At 32.6% G+C, this 14,220-nt stretch overlaps 1 protein-coding gene across 11 annotated transcripts in view; it reads left to right on the top strand.

Moving 5' to 3' along the window:
- The window catches only part of VPS13B (vacuolar protein sorting 13 homolog B), a 973,300-nt gene that overhangs the window by 123,901 nt on the left and 835,179 nt on the right, over positions 1-14,220 (top strand). For 10 of the 11 annotated variants that reach the window (XR_012482416.1, XR_012482414.1, XM_074268391.1 and 7 more), the window contains exon 16: positions 9,388-9,569. Coding sequence is in view for 9 of the 11 variants with exons in the window: in XM_074268391.1 (XP_074124492.1) it covers positions 9,388-9,569 (182 nt within the window). In the remaining 2 variants the exon portion in view is untranslated. Of the gene's footprint in view, positions 1-9,387; positions 9,570-14,220 lie in introns of those variants that run through there. The other variant, XM_074268452.1, reaches the window with a different exon arrangement.

Genomic DNA, 14,220 nt, shown 5'->3' with positions numbered 1-14,220 from the left:
CTGTACTGCATTTGTGAGTTGCTTTGGCCATATATGTTCCATATTATTTCCCTTACTAACATTGTACTCTAACATTGTGTCCAGTATATACTTGTTGTGTATATTTCTGGGAGGTTTGCGAAGACAATGGTGAGATATTTTTGCTGTCACCATTTTTACTACGCTGTTTTTGTAAATAACTGCTTTGAGACAATCACATCTCCTTGCTGATCGCTAAAGGTTAGTACACTGAAATTAGAGCATATACCCTTGAATCTTGAAATAGTGGAAGTGCTTTCCCTGGCACATTAACATGCAAAAATAGGTTTTAATTAAATATGTTGATTTTAATCAACTTCAATCCAGGATGTGAATGGAAGCTTTGTCTGTTCTCAAATGACTATGCCTTTGTGCCATAATTGGCACATGTTAAGTAAGCAGATTGGACTAGATAAACTGATCTTTAAATTTTCTTCTAAGTCCATTATTCTCTGAGTCCATTTCCTCCAGTCATCACCACCACCATCTCAATAATAATGAACATTTATGTAGCTTTGTGTGCTAAATCCTGTTTTAAACAATTATTTTCCCACACAATAGTCCTGGAGTTAAGTGCTTTTATTAACCCCATTTTATAGATGACATTCTGAGACAAACAGTGTGTTTGCCCAGGATCTCACAGGTAATTTTTGAGGCTGGATTTCAGTTCTATTTTTCTGGCTCTAGGCCTAGTGCTATGTATCCACATCATCTAGCCATATGTATTATATATAGCAATGATCATAGTATTGAAATGTGATCCTTTTAAGATCCTAGTACATTGATGCCTGCTAAAATAGATTATTCTTAGGACATGTGTGTCCTGTGTAGATAATCATTTGTAAGCTCATTTGGAAAACCTATGATTCAAAATTGACTAAACTGTATTAATTCACAAAAAAGCTTCTTTTTTGTTGATTTAACAGGTCTTACCTCATTTTCCATGTTTCACTCTGTAAGTCACATAAATTGTTTTTAGAAAAAAATTTTAAAGATATTTTAAAAATATAATATAAATTATATTTACAAATATTTACCACACATATGTTGATAATGAATGCAGAAATAAATCTAAAATTTCCTAACTTTATAAAATACATTTGTTATTTTAGTAGGTTGGGGAAATTCTAGTAGCAGGTTATTCATTTTTTTCCCCTTTTTCTTGGGAAAAAATGAACTAATCTTATTTTACTGTACCAGGATATGAGTAATAACAAAAATTACATTTTTGGAACATTTTTGCAGTTTTGAACCTTGCATTTGGGGACTCTATGTAAACTTTTGGAGCCAGCTGTTTGGGAGTATATTCTTTCACACACTATGAGGTGTTGATTTTAAAAGAATGGGTTGCTGTTCCTAAAGTCTGTACACTGCAAAGTTTCATGACACTTTTGTGAATGTGAATGGATTGGTTAAATCAGTTCCTTTGCTTGGAACATACAAGTTCTATTCTACTTTGTGTTTTGTTTTATTTTGAAACAGAGTAGAAAATTATTTCTTTAAAAATATGCCAGATTTATCCTGTGATATAAACAAGTTGATATTATATTTTGTTGTAACACCAAGTTTAAACAATATTTTAAAGAATCACTTAATTAAGGAAGATTAATTTTCAGCTTTTGCCATTACTTATAAGGACCAACTAACTCTTTTAAGTTTCCTTAAATTTATCCTGGAGTTTGTCCAAATTTAGTTTTAATGAGTTGTTTATCCCGCTAGTTACATTAGGATTTATTTTACTCTAGAGTATAATGTTTGAATTGATAGTTTTTTAACCTGTTCTGTTAAATGAACATATGTTCAGACCTAAATTTTGGCTCTGGACATTGGAAATAAATATTTGTGATATGAATAATTTTAACTCTTTTTTTCTGTGTACCTTTAACAAGGCAGTTTTAGTCATATTTTAAAAAATTGCTTTTGGTTTGCATATGGATTAGTAGGTTTTTAAAATGTTAATTTTTAATATCAGTTATAGTGTAATTTTCTGCCAAATATATATGAAATTATTTTAAAAAATGTTTGATACCTTGAAAGTCTCCACGTCCATACATGTCTGAAATCTCAAAGTACCATGTAACTAAATATTGGCAGTAGTTTTTGTGTTACATGTATGTGTGTATATATATTTATTCATTGTTTCTCATTTGAAGTTAGCTAAATATGGTTCATGAACATTTGACAACTTTTATTGTATCAACAAGTGCAGTATGGTAGCAAACATCCATTTTCAGATTGTTTTAAAATAAAATATTTGGCCACACAATCATCATCGTAATGAAGTATTATAAAATGTACTTTTACATATGGCCAATTGTAAATTGCCTTTTAAGAGACATTTGTTTCACATAGATTTTAATAAGTTCATCCTTTTTAGTATTCTGATTTTATGCATAAAGTGTAAAGGGAATTACTTTTTAAACTCTACATTAAAATAATTATAAAAAGGAAAAATGACTAATTTTTTCTTGTTATTCAAATGATTTAAAAATAGATGGAGTATACTCAGTGCAACGTTATAATTGATTAGGGAACCTTTTTATGAGAATTATATTATCTTAAAGTCAAATCAGAATTGTATCTGAACAAATCAAATATATAGTAAATTTTCACATTAGAAATAAAGCTTTATAACTATTTCTATAACTCAATTGATTCATCCTTTTCCATTCTGTAACTCTTTTTTTAAAATAGCTTTTTATTGACAAAACATATGCATCAGTAATTTTTCAACATTGACCCTTGCAAAAACTTCTGTTCCAACTTTTCCTCTCCTTCCCTCCACCCCCTCCCTTAGATGGCAGCTAGTCTCATACATGTTAAGTATGTTAAAGTATATGTTAAATGCTACACACACACACACACACACACACACACACACACACACACACACACACACATTTATACCGTTATCTTGCTGCACAAGAAAAATCCGATTTAGAAAGCAGGTAAAAATAACCTGAGAAGAAAAACAAAAATGCAAGTAAACAATAACAAAGAGTGGAAATGCTATGTTGTGGTCCACGCTCATTTCCCAGTGTTTTTTCACTGAGTGTAGCTGGTTGTATTTATTACTGATCACTTGGAACGGATTTGGATCCTCTCATTGTTGAAGAGAGCCATGTTGATCAGAATTGATTATCATATGGTATTGTTGTTGCCATTTATAATGATCTCCTGGCTCTGTTCATTTCACTTAGCATCAGTTCATGTAAGTCTCTCCAAGCCTCTTTGTATTCATTCTGCTGGTCATTTCTTACAGAACAATAATACTTCATAACATTCATATGCCATAATTTACTCAACCATTTTCCAATTGATGGGCATTCATTCAATTTCCAGTTTCTAGCCACTATGAAAAGGGCTGCCACAAACGTTTTTGCACATACAGGTCCCTTTTCCTTCTTTAATACTCTTTGGAATATAAGCCCAGTAGTAATACTGCTGGATCAAAGGATATGCACAGTTTGATAACTTTTTGAGTGTAGTTCCAAATTGCTCTCCATAATGGTTGGATCCATTCACAACTCCACCAATAATGCATTCGTCATTATCTTTTCCCATCATGTTAGCCAATTTCCTGCCATCTTGTTATCCCTCATGATGCTTTTCTCTTTCCTTTCTCCTTTACCCACCTCCCCAGTATTAAACTTATGAGTACCACTTGCCTCACACAGCCCTTCCTCCCCCTTAGAATCCCTCCTCTTTTGTTAAACCTTTCTCTTACTATTTTTATATTCTCTTCTATTTCACCTACCCTTTCCCTTTTTGCTTTTCTTCTCCCACTTTTCGATGAGGTGGGAGAAATTTTTCTGTAAACTGAATATATCTAATATTTTGTCTTTGAGTCAAATCTGACGAAAGTAAAATTCACACTATGTTCATCCCAGTCTTTTCTTTCCCTCAGCTATAATAGATTTCCTTATCTCTTTCTGAGAGGTAGTTCCTCCACTTTTCCCTTTTTCTGGTACAACTTCCTTTCTACTTCTAGATCCTTTTTTACATTATAACATTAAGTACTCTTTATGTATTCCCATAACAGAAATACATTTCTCAAGAGTTCTTTTTATCTTTTTATGCTTCTCTCGAGTTCTATATTTGAAGGTCAAACTTTTTGTTTAGCTCTGGTTTTTTCGTCGGAAGTAAATGGAATTCACCTATTTCATTGAATGTCCATCTTCTTCCCTGGAAGAAAATGCTCAATTTGGCTGTGTATGCTATTCTTGGCTGCATACCAAGTTCCTTTGACTTTCAGAATATCAGATTCCAGGCCCTTCGATCCTTTCATGTGGACGCTGCTAAATCCTTACTGTGGCTCCTCGGTATTTGAATTATTTTTTTTTCTGGTTGCTTGTAGCATTTTTTCCTTGGACTCATAATTCTGGAATGTAAATATAATATTTCTTGGAGTTTTGATTTTGGGATCTCTTTCAGTAGGTGATTGATGAATTCTTTCAATGGCTATTTTACCTTCTGATTCTATAATATCTGGGCAGTTCTCTTTGATGATTTCCTTAAAAATAGTGTCTTGGCTCTTTTTCTCATTATGATTTTCAGGGAGTCCAGTAATCCTTAGATTATCTCTCCTAGATCTATTTTCTATGTTTGTTGTTTTCCCAAGTAGGTATTTAATCATTTTTTTCTATTTCTTCATTTTTTTTGGTTTTGCTTGACTGATTCTTGGTGTCTCCTTGAGTCATTCATATCCATTTGTTCCATTCTGATTTTTAATGAATTATTTTCCTTATTTACTTTTAAAATTTCTTTTTGTATTTGTCCAATTGAGTTTTTAAATTAGTTGTTTTGTTCTATGGAATTTTTTTACATTTCGCCAATTTTATTTTTTAAGGAGTTATTTTCTTTTTCCAGTTCACAAATTCTGTTTTTTAGGGAGTTGTTTTCTTTTTCCACTCTCTCTTTTAATGAGTTATATGCCTTATCCAGACCCTCTTGCAAAGCTTCACTTTCCTTTCCCCATTTTGCTTCTAGCTCTCTTTTAAGAACCTTTTAAATTTTCTTCTATGAGAGCCTCATGTGGTGGGGAGCAAATCATATCCCCTTTTTGGGGTTTCATCTAGAGACAAACTATTTTTTAGTCTCCTCAGGGTTTGAAATCTGCTTTCTTTCAGTGTAAAAGCTATGTATAATTAGAGCAGGCTTTGCCTTTTTATTCATTAAAAAGAAAAAAACCAAACAAACAACAACAAAAAAAGTTAAAGAATGCTTATGGGGTAGTAGGGATTTCCAAGCTATTTCTACAGACAACAGGAAGAACAGGAAGTAGCAGTGAAGAGGCAGTGGGACAACAGTAGCTGCACTGGGATTAGTGGTTGCAAGCTGAGATCCTGCTGAGTTCTTCCCATTGCTGGATGGGTGTGGCCAGGTCCTGAGAGATTCTAGCATTTTGGGGTTATAATGTTTATCCCTCGTGTTTATAGCTTCTCTTCTCATCTACTGGCTTGCTGCCAGGGCTGAATAGTTAATACTGTGGTAGAGTTCTCCCAGCAGATATTCTGCCAGCAGAGATACCATACCCCATCCCCATCTGGTCTGCTCAGCATGAGCTGTTTTCCATGCTCTCACTGCCTGCCTAATTCTGTGCCTGGAGTAGCCCCATTCTGTACCATGCAAGAGCAAAAACAGACCTTTTCTGATGAATTTAGAAATTATCTTCTATTGGTAATGTGTTGCATTCCCAATATTCGTGGGTTATCAAGTATTTGATAATGGAATTATTTAAATTTAGATAGCCCCCCCCCCCAAAGTCTGTTTAAAAAAACAATAAAAATGGAAAGGAAAATAAATGATTTAATGAATCTTGAATGTCCAGAAATAATAAGTTTGACGTATAAATTCCTGATGTGGGCCTGCTTCATATGTAATATAAATGAAAGAGTACAATGGGCACAATAAATAGATCACTCTGAGAGAAAGCTTATGCAGTTTCTGTTAATGATGTGAAGGCTTTGTTAATAGTCATTTTAAGTCCAATGAGTTCTTCTCTCCCATTTCAGTTCCCCTTCTTTTCTTACCCAACTCTGCTTTTGTATACAATTCATGTCTTACTCTCTCCATCAATTCCTCAGTTTGACTGTCCCCATCTCTACACTGAAATTGTTCTCCAGGGCACTAATGTCTTACCTGAATTTATGTTTTTTTCTTATCTTCTCTTGATTTGAACTCTTTGGAGAATTTTAGTATATTTCATTCATCCATCCATTAAATGTTTATCAAGTATGCACTATAGCTATTGTACTGGGTGTACTTATTTAGAAGGTAGTAGATGAAAAAAAAAAACGTATATTATGTACCTACCAGATGGTATTCTCCTGTACGGTGTCTGTCACAGTCCATACAGCCTCTCTTTTGTTCTTTGTAAGTTGGAAAATTAATGCATGTGCAATAGAAGCACTGGAATCAAAGACAGAATACCTGGGCTCAAATACCATTTCTATCATTTATTTCTATAATTTCTTCTATCATTTACTACCTGTATGATCTTGGGAATACTACTTAGCTTTTATCAGTTTCAGCGTCCTCATTTTTAAAACAGGGATGATAATAATAGCACCTCCCTTTAGGAGTGTCAATTGATTTATGTATGTATTTATGTTATATGTATATCTATGTATCACATAAGTATAGATAGATGTATATCATACCATATAATGATATATTACCTGTATTTATGGCTTATATACATATATGTGTGTGTGTATGCGTGTGTGTGTGGGGGTGTATGACCTAATTTTTGTGAACCTCAAAATTATATAAAATTTTTTTTTGATAATATAAATTTTAAATTACTATTACCTTAAATGTGTTGTTATTGATGCCTTTTAACATTACTGCTCCTTTATTTCCTTCTTTCCTGTTTCCCATTACTTATAACAATGGAAAAAAAAAAGAAATGACAAGGAAATTCAGTAAAGATCATCAACATACAGAAAAAAAATCTTGTAAAGATCCTCTGTAAAGATTGATGAGAGGTATATTCTCATAGCTCTGTTGGGACATAGTCATTATATTTCTATTATATTCAATTTCATTTGTTTTGTGTATATTTTATTTACATTATATATTGTATAAAGATAAATCATGTGAAATCAACAAGCATTTATTATATGTCAGGTACTGTTCTAAGTCTTGGAGATACAAAAAAAGACAAAAACAGTCATTCATTGTTTCTCTTTCTTTGCTCCCACAGAGATACTCTGAATATTTCAATGTACATTTTGTCAGTGACCTCCATGGGCATAATCCCACTAATGAAATTTCTCAAAGGGAATAGACATTTTAGTCACTTGATTTGCATAATTACAAATTGTTCTCTGGAATGTTTGGATTACTTTATAGCTTTATCAAAAGTATATTAGTTTGCAATCCTTTTTTTTATTTTAATTTTTTAAAGAAATGTTCTATTGTTCATCTGTCCATTGAGGAATGACTTTTAGTTATATGTATTGCTATCTAAAACTAAAAAGTAGCATTATATGTAGTGAAGAAATACTAGAAATACTAGAGAGAAGAAATACTTTTCTCATAAATAATAAAATGAAAAGAAATAATATTTGTAAAAAGTACTTAGCATAGTGCCTGGAAATTAGTAGGCACTTATTCATTTTCCTCTTATTCCCTGAAATAAAACAGACATGTTCCCTTTCCTTGCTATTATTTGCTAAAAAATTTTGGAAATGTTAGCAATTGGAATAAAGGAATTAAAGGCATAAAGATAAATAAAGAAGATCTGCAACTATTAAAGAAGAGATATATCTGATATGAAGGTTCATTTAGTAAATTCTAGATAATTGACAAAATAGAGAAAAATTAATAACTTCAGTAATATTATAGGCTACAAAATAAATCTACAAAAATCAGTATCATTTCTAAATTCTTGAAGTTGTAGTAAAAAAGAGAAAATACCTACAAAATACATAAAATTTTTGAAAGTTTAGCAAATCATTTCCAATACCTGCTGATTCAATTACAAAATGGTCTTTAAAGGGGAAAAAAAGAAAACAAAGGCTAACTTAAATAGCTGGAGAAATGTTCATTGCTCATGACTCGGATATGCGATTTTAAAAATCAAAAGTGCTTCTAAAGTTAACATATAGATTTCATGCAATACTAATCAAACAGCCAAAGTATATTAAATGCTCATTACTAATTAACATAATAATCTCTCCATCCTACTCTAATGCAGTGATTCTGAATACCTGGCCTGTTTTCTAAAAATCTATGGGTTGGATTAATCCTATCATCCACAACTCCCTCAGTGTCCTATTCTAAAACTGCTCAGAACTTCCACTGTCTTCTATGAAGTACCTGTAATATAGATAACAAACTTGCCTTTATTTTAAACTTTTTCCTTTCCCATTCCTTTTCTCTTGTGGATCTTATGGAGAAGAAATGCAAAGGGGAATAGGATAGGAAAACTATTAGAGATAGTAAGTGCAGTGACAGTAACCAAAGTGAAATGCTTGAGAAAAAATAAATCATAGATATAGTCTGTTATAAACTTAAGTGTGTACTCAGGTTTTAAATTCAGATATCAACTTTTCCACTTACTACATACAAACAGAACTCATTAACTTCACTCCCATATACCCCTCTAACTCCTGATATTTTCACCTTTCTTGTTATTGTAGGGGGTAACCTAATCCTAGTATCACAACTTAGGAGTCATCTTGTATTCCTTATTTTCTCTTACCCCTGACATCTGAGCCTTCAGTCTTGCCACTTTTACTGTTGCAAAATTACCAATGATTTTGCTAAACAAATGTCCAATCATGTCATCCTCCCCCACTCCCGTACTCAGTAAACCCCAGTGGCTTCCTGTTAACTACCAGGAACAAATACAAAATGCTCTGTTTGGAAGCCCTTCCTAACTAACCCAGCCCCTCTCTTTTTCCATTCTTTTTGATCCAGTGATACTGTCCTTGAAAAAAATATTCCATCTCTCTGCTCTTTTTCTTTTCTTTTCTTTTTTTTTTCTCCCTCTGGCTGATTCCCCTTACCGTTAGTGCTCTAATGCTCTTCTTCATCCACTTGGACTATTGATATCTCTGGCTTCCTTTATAGCCCAACTAAAATCCTACCTGCTAATGGAAACCTTCCATTACCCATTTTAATTTCAGTGTTTTTCCTCTTTTATTTATTTCCTGTTTATCCAGTGTATAGTTTGATTTGTATGTATTTTGTTTGCATGCTTTCTCCCCATTAAATTGTGAGCTCCTCGAGAAGGACAGTCTTTTGTCCATTTTTGTATTTCCAATACATTGCCCAGTATCTGACATTTATTTAGTAGGCAATTAATAAATGTTTATTGATTGATTAATTTTAGTTAATTTTTGTTATCGTTCTACACAGGACCAAACGAACTCAGGTTCCCCTAAATGAATGCATATTTGAACTTCCCAATCTCACTATTCAAGCAACAAGAGCACAAACTCTACTACTACAAGCAATTTATCAAAGTTGGTCTTATACTGGAGGAATTGGCTCTTCAGTTGTGAATGAAACTTTGATGACTGACATCTTCCAGACTTCAGGTAAACACAGTATTTCTGACAAGATCATATAGCATCTTATATTGATGACTAACGTCATATTCAAGTCTATTTCTAGTACACTATACCTGTACATTTTTATAGTAGAATGCATTTATAATATATATCTAAAATCCAGACAGTGAGGTAAGTCATTAATCTTTACTCTTTTCCACCAAACTTGATACATTTTATCTTCATATGTAGGTTTTTTAAAACTTAGTTTCTTCAGCATTTGTAACTTCATTCTTTTCTGTTTCCTAGAAAGGAAGTATTATAATCATTAAAGTTAAGCTGTTCAGTGAATTTTAAAATAATAAATTTGTGAGCTTTGTTCATTGGAAATATTTGTGATCTTAATACTGCTGCTAATTATATTCATGAAAAAAAATATTCATGATTTGTAAATCAAATTTTTAGTGTAATAGACATAAGGCTTTACTTCTTTTTAACCAGTTAACAGTTAGTTACTATTCAATGATAATGAGAGGGAATATAGTTGATTTCTGAACTGAAAAATGAAGAGTAGAATTTGATACAAGAAAATTTATGTCCTAAATAATTGAGCAAACTAATGACTTTATGAGAAATCAAGATACAGTAAAACAAAACCAAAAGAATAAAAAAATTGGGAAAAAAATTTCAAATATCTCATCAAAAAAATAAATCCAGAAGAAGTCATCTGAAAATTATTGGTCTACCTGAAAGTTATGATCCAGAGAGAGAGAGAGAGAGAGAGAGAGAGAGAGAGAGAGAGAGAAAGCGTTTAGATGTAATCTTTTAAGATATTTTCAAGAAAATACTTGTCCTTTTATTCTAGAACCAGAGGGTCAAATAAAAATTGAAAGAATCTACTGATCACCTCCTGAAAGAGACCCCAAGATGAAAACCCGCAGAAATATTATAGCCAAATTTCAGAACTCCCACCTCAAGGAGAAAATATTGCAAGGCTCCAGAAAGAAAAAAATCAAGTATAGTGGAGCCATAGTCAGGATAGCACAAGATTTAGCAGTTTCTATTTTAAAGGATTAGAGGGCTTGGAATATGATAATTGGGGGAGCAATGGAGCTAGGATTGCAACCAAGAATTACGTAGCAATAATGAGCATACTTCTTTAGGGGCAAAGTTGGATCTTCAATGAAATAGAAGACTTTCAAGCATTTGTAATGAAAAGACCAGAGCTGAATAAATAATTTGATTTGCAAATTTGCAGATAGAGGATTCAGGAGAAGCATAAGGAGATAAATAGGAAAGTAATGTCAAATAGGATTTAATGAGATTTATCTGTTTATATTCTTACATGGTTGTATGATACTTTTAACTCATTAGAGCTTATTGTGGCAGTTTCATATGTATATATATATAAATTATATTTCCTCTACATATACATATATAGAGAAATATATATATATATATATTATATATTAAATATATGTAGACAGAGGGCACAGGTGTGAGTTGAATATTAAGTGATAATGTCTAAAAAATAAAATTAAGGAAAGAGGAATGTCCTGGGAAAATGGGAAAGGGAGACATAGAAAGATGTAAATTATCTTCCATAAAAGTGGCAAGTAAAAGCTTTTACAATAGAGAGGGAAATAAGAAGGGGAGGGGAGTAAGTAAAACTTGGTCTACTCAGAATAGACTCAAAAAGTAAATAATATACACACTTACTATGGGTGTAGAAATTTATCTTATTCTGCATGAAAGTAGGACAGGAAGACTATCTGGGAAGGAGGGAAGGTGATAGAAGAAAGACTATATTGAGGCAGAGGAGGAGGGTCAGGATAAAAGGAGAGGGAGGATGAAATAAACAGGAGGGAAGTACAGGTAGCAGTGCTAATTGGGAATAGAATTTTAACACAAGTTTCTCTGATGAAGGCTATTGCCTCTTGATAGATGATCAAAAGATATCAATTATGCCCAAAAGGCTATAAAACCATGCATGCCCTTTGACTTAACAGGAGATGGATAGCAAACTTTGTTGTTGGTTCTCTAGAACCCAGCTTCCTAAACTGTTGCTTTCAATCCCAATTAAGAGGTTTTTTAACTGAATGTGGGAGTCATGAAATTATGATTTACTATCAGTAAATATTTGAGTTGTATGCCTGTTTTATATGTCTGTATACCTGGAATCATGTAAAAGTTTCTCAGGTGAAAAGGGATCATGAGTGCTTAAGAAGTCCTGCCATGGTTGATCATTATGGTGATCATAGTTCTTAAGACTTTCAAAGTTTTTCTTTTTTTCTTTTTTCCCCCTAAAGTTTCTCTTTATACTAATGTTATAGTATAAAATGTTTTTCTAGTTCTATTCATCTGTTCTTCATAAGTTTGTCTCTGAAACCATTCCTTTTGTTACTTTTGATCAAATGAAATATTTGTAAAGTATTTAGCAGTGTCTCACATATAACATGTCCACATAAATGCTGGTCATCGTCGTCATCGTCATCATCATCATCATCATTATTATGTCTTAGGGCACAGTGACATTCCATATACTATTTTATTTCTTTGTTGCAATAAAAGAAACTGCTGTAGACATTTTTATACTTATGGATCCTTTTCTTCTCATCTCTTTGGGATATAAGCACACAGTATTGGTATCTTGGGGTGCAGTGATATATATGATTTATTGTTTGGCATAGCTTAAAATCATTTTTCAAGATTTATAGGTCAGTTAATTCACATCTATACTAAAAATGTGTCAGTGTAATCTTGTTAACTTAGTTTCTCTAGCAATGATCATTTTGTCAAATATTGGGTATATTAGATAGAATCTTAGTTTTTTATGTTGAATATTTCTAATTGTTGGTAATGTAGAATACTTTTTAAAATTTGAACTATAATTTCTAGAATATTTCTCTCTCTTATCATGAGGTTGCTCTTTCTATTATAGCTACCTACAGCTATATAATTTATTTTATCTCATCGACAAGTTGAGCCCTTCATATATTTGGACATTCCTCCTTTTTCCCCATCCCCACCTAAATTTTTTTTCCCTTAAACATACAGTCCTCTCATAACATTGTCATCATTTCCCATTGAGCAGCTTTCTAGTCCTTCATTAATCTTCAGCAACTTAACTTCCTGCAAGACCATATCAGTTAAAAAATGCATACCTCCTTAATTTACTTTCCTGACTTCAGTAGGCTGTTCCTCCTTTTGATTGGAGAAGGTAGAATGCAGGCATTAGATAGCTCTTCCATTTAAAGAAGGTACCCAGGACAGCCACTTCATAATTTTCTACTATACTGCAGGTCTTCATCATAACTTGGTGATAAGTACCTCTCTGAACCCCTTTCAATGTCTTTTTATGTCTTATCCTCCACCATTTGCTTTTTGAAGTTGGGGACTATCCTTTATCTTTCTTTGTACCTTCAGGACTTTCACAAAGTGACCAACACATAGTATGCACTTAATAAATATATAATGACTAACTGATATTGAAAACCTTGTCTTAATACTCCAGATTGATAGTATCCCTTCAAAAATGTGGTACTCAGAACTAAAGAGACTACTTAAGAGGTAATGGTCTAATAAGTGCAGAGTATAATACTATTAGTATTTTTTATTAATTCAGTCTCATGTACTAACACTTCCACTTTAGTCTTGGCTTGTAGGCTTTTCAAAGTTGAATAATTTACCATTAGTGCAATAGCTGACCTTGTTGCTGTGTTCATCCTCATTTGATAACCTGAGTAAAAACATCATGCTAAAAAGTATGGGGGCAAGCATACAAGCATTGTTTCATTCCAGTGGTGACTGAGAATGCATAAAAGCATTGACCATTATCCAGAACCTGGGCTAGTGTGTTGTCATGAAGTTGATGAACGATACTGATTCCCTAGGTAATCAAATTATTATTATTTTTTAATTTTTAAAGATTTTATTTTCAAAACATATGCACAGATAATTTGTCAACATTGACTCTTGTGTAGCCTTGTGTTTCAGATTTTCCCCTCTTTCCCCGCCTTCCCTCCCCTAAATGGCAAGCAATCCAATATATGTTAAATCCAATGTAAACATATTTATACTTGCTGCACAAGAAAAATCAGATCAAAAAGAAAAGTAAATAAGTAAGAAAACGATGAAAGTGAACAACAAAAAGAGTGAGAATGTTATGTTGTGATCCACATTCAGTTATCATAATCCTCTCTCTGGGTGTAGATGGCTCTCTTCATCACTGATCATTGGAACTGGCATCACTAATCTCAGTTTTGGAAAGAGTCACGTTCTTCAGAATTAATTGTTGTATAATTTCTTGTTGCTGTGTACAATTACCTCCTGGTTCTGCTTATTTCACTTAGCATCAGTTCATGTAAGTCTCTCCAGACCTGTCTAAAATTAACCTGATGATTGTTTCTTATAGAACAATAATATTCCATAGCATTTATATACCATAATTTATTCAGCCATTATCCAACTGATAGGCATCTAGTTTCCAGGGTAACCAAATTTTGATGTAATTTTCCATAAATTCTCACAACTAATAGTATTTAAGGCCTTGGACAGATTGGCAAATATTGTGTATAGACATTTCTTCTCCTGGCATTTCTTCTGGAGTTGTTGGGCAGCAAATACCATATTGACAAATTATGGTACAATTAATGGAGGCTCTAAACCTGAAATGCTAATTTTGGTCTAAAGTTAACCC

Source organism: Sminthopsis crassicaudata, chromosome 1, assembly GCF_048593235.1.
Source record: "Sminthopsis crassicaudata isolate SCR6 chromosome 1, ASM4859323v1, whole genome shotgun sequence".
NCBI lineage: Eukaryota > Metazoa > Chordata > Mammalia > Dasyuromorphia > Dasyuridae > Sminthopsis > Sminthopsis crassicaudata.
Note: the sequence above shows the minus strand (reverse complement) of the source record. Positions and strands in the feature narration are given on the sequence as shown.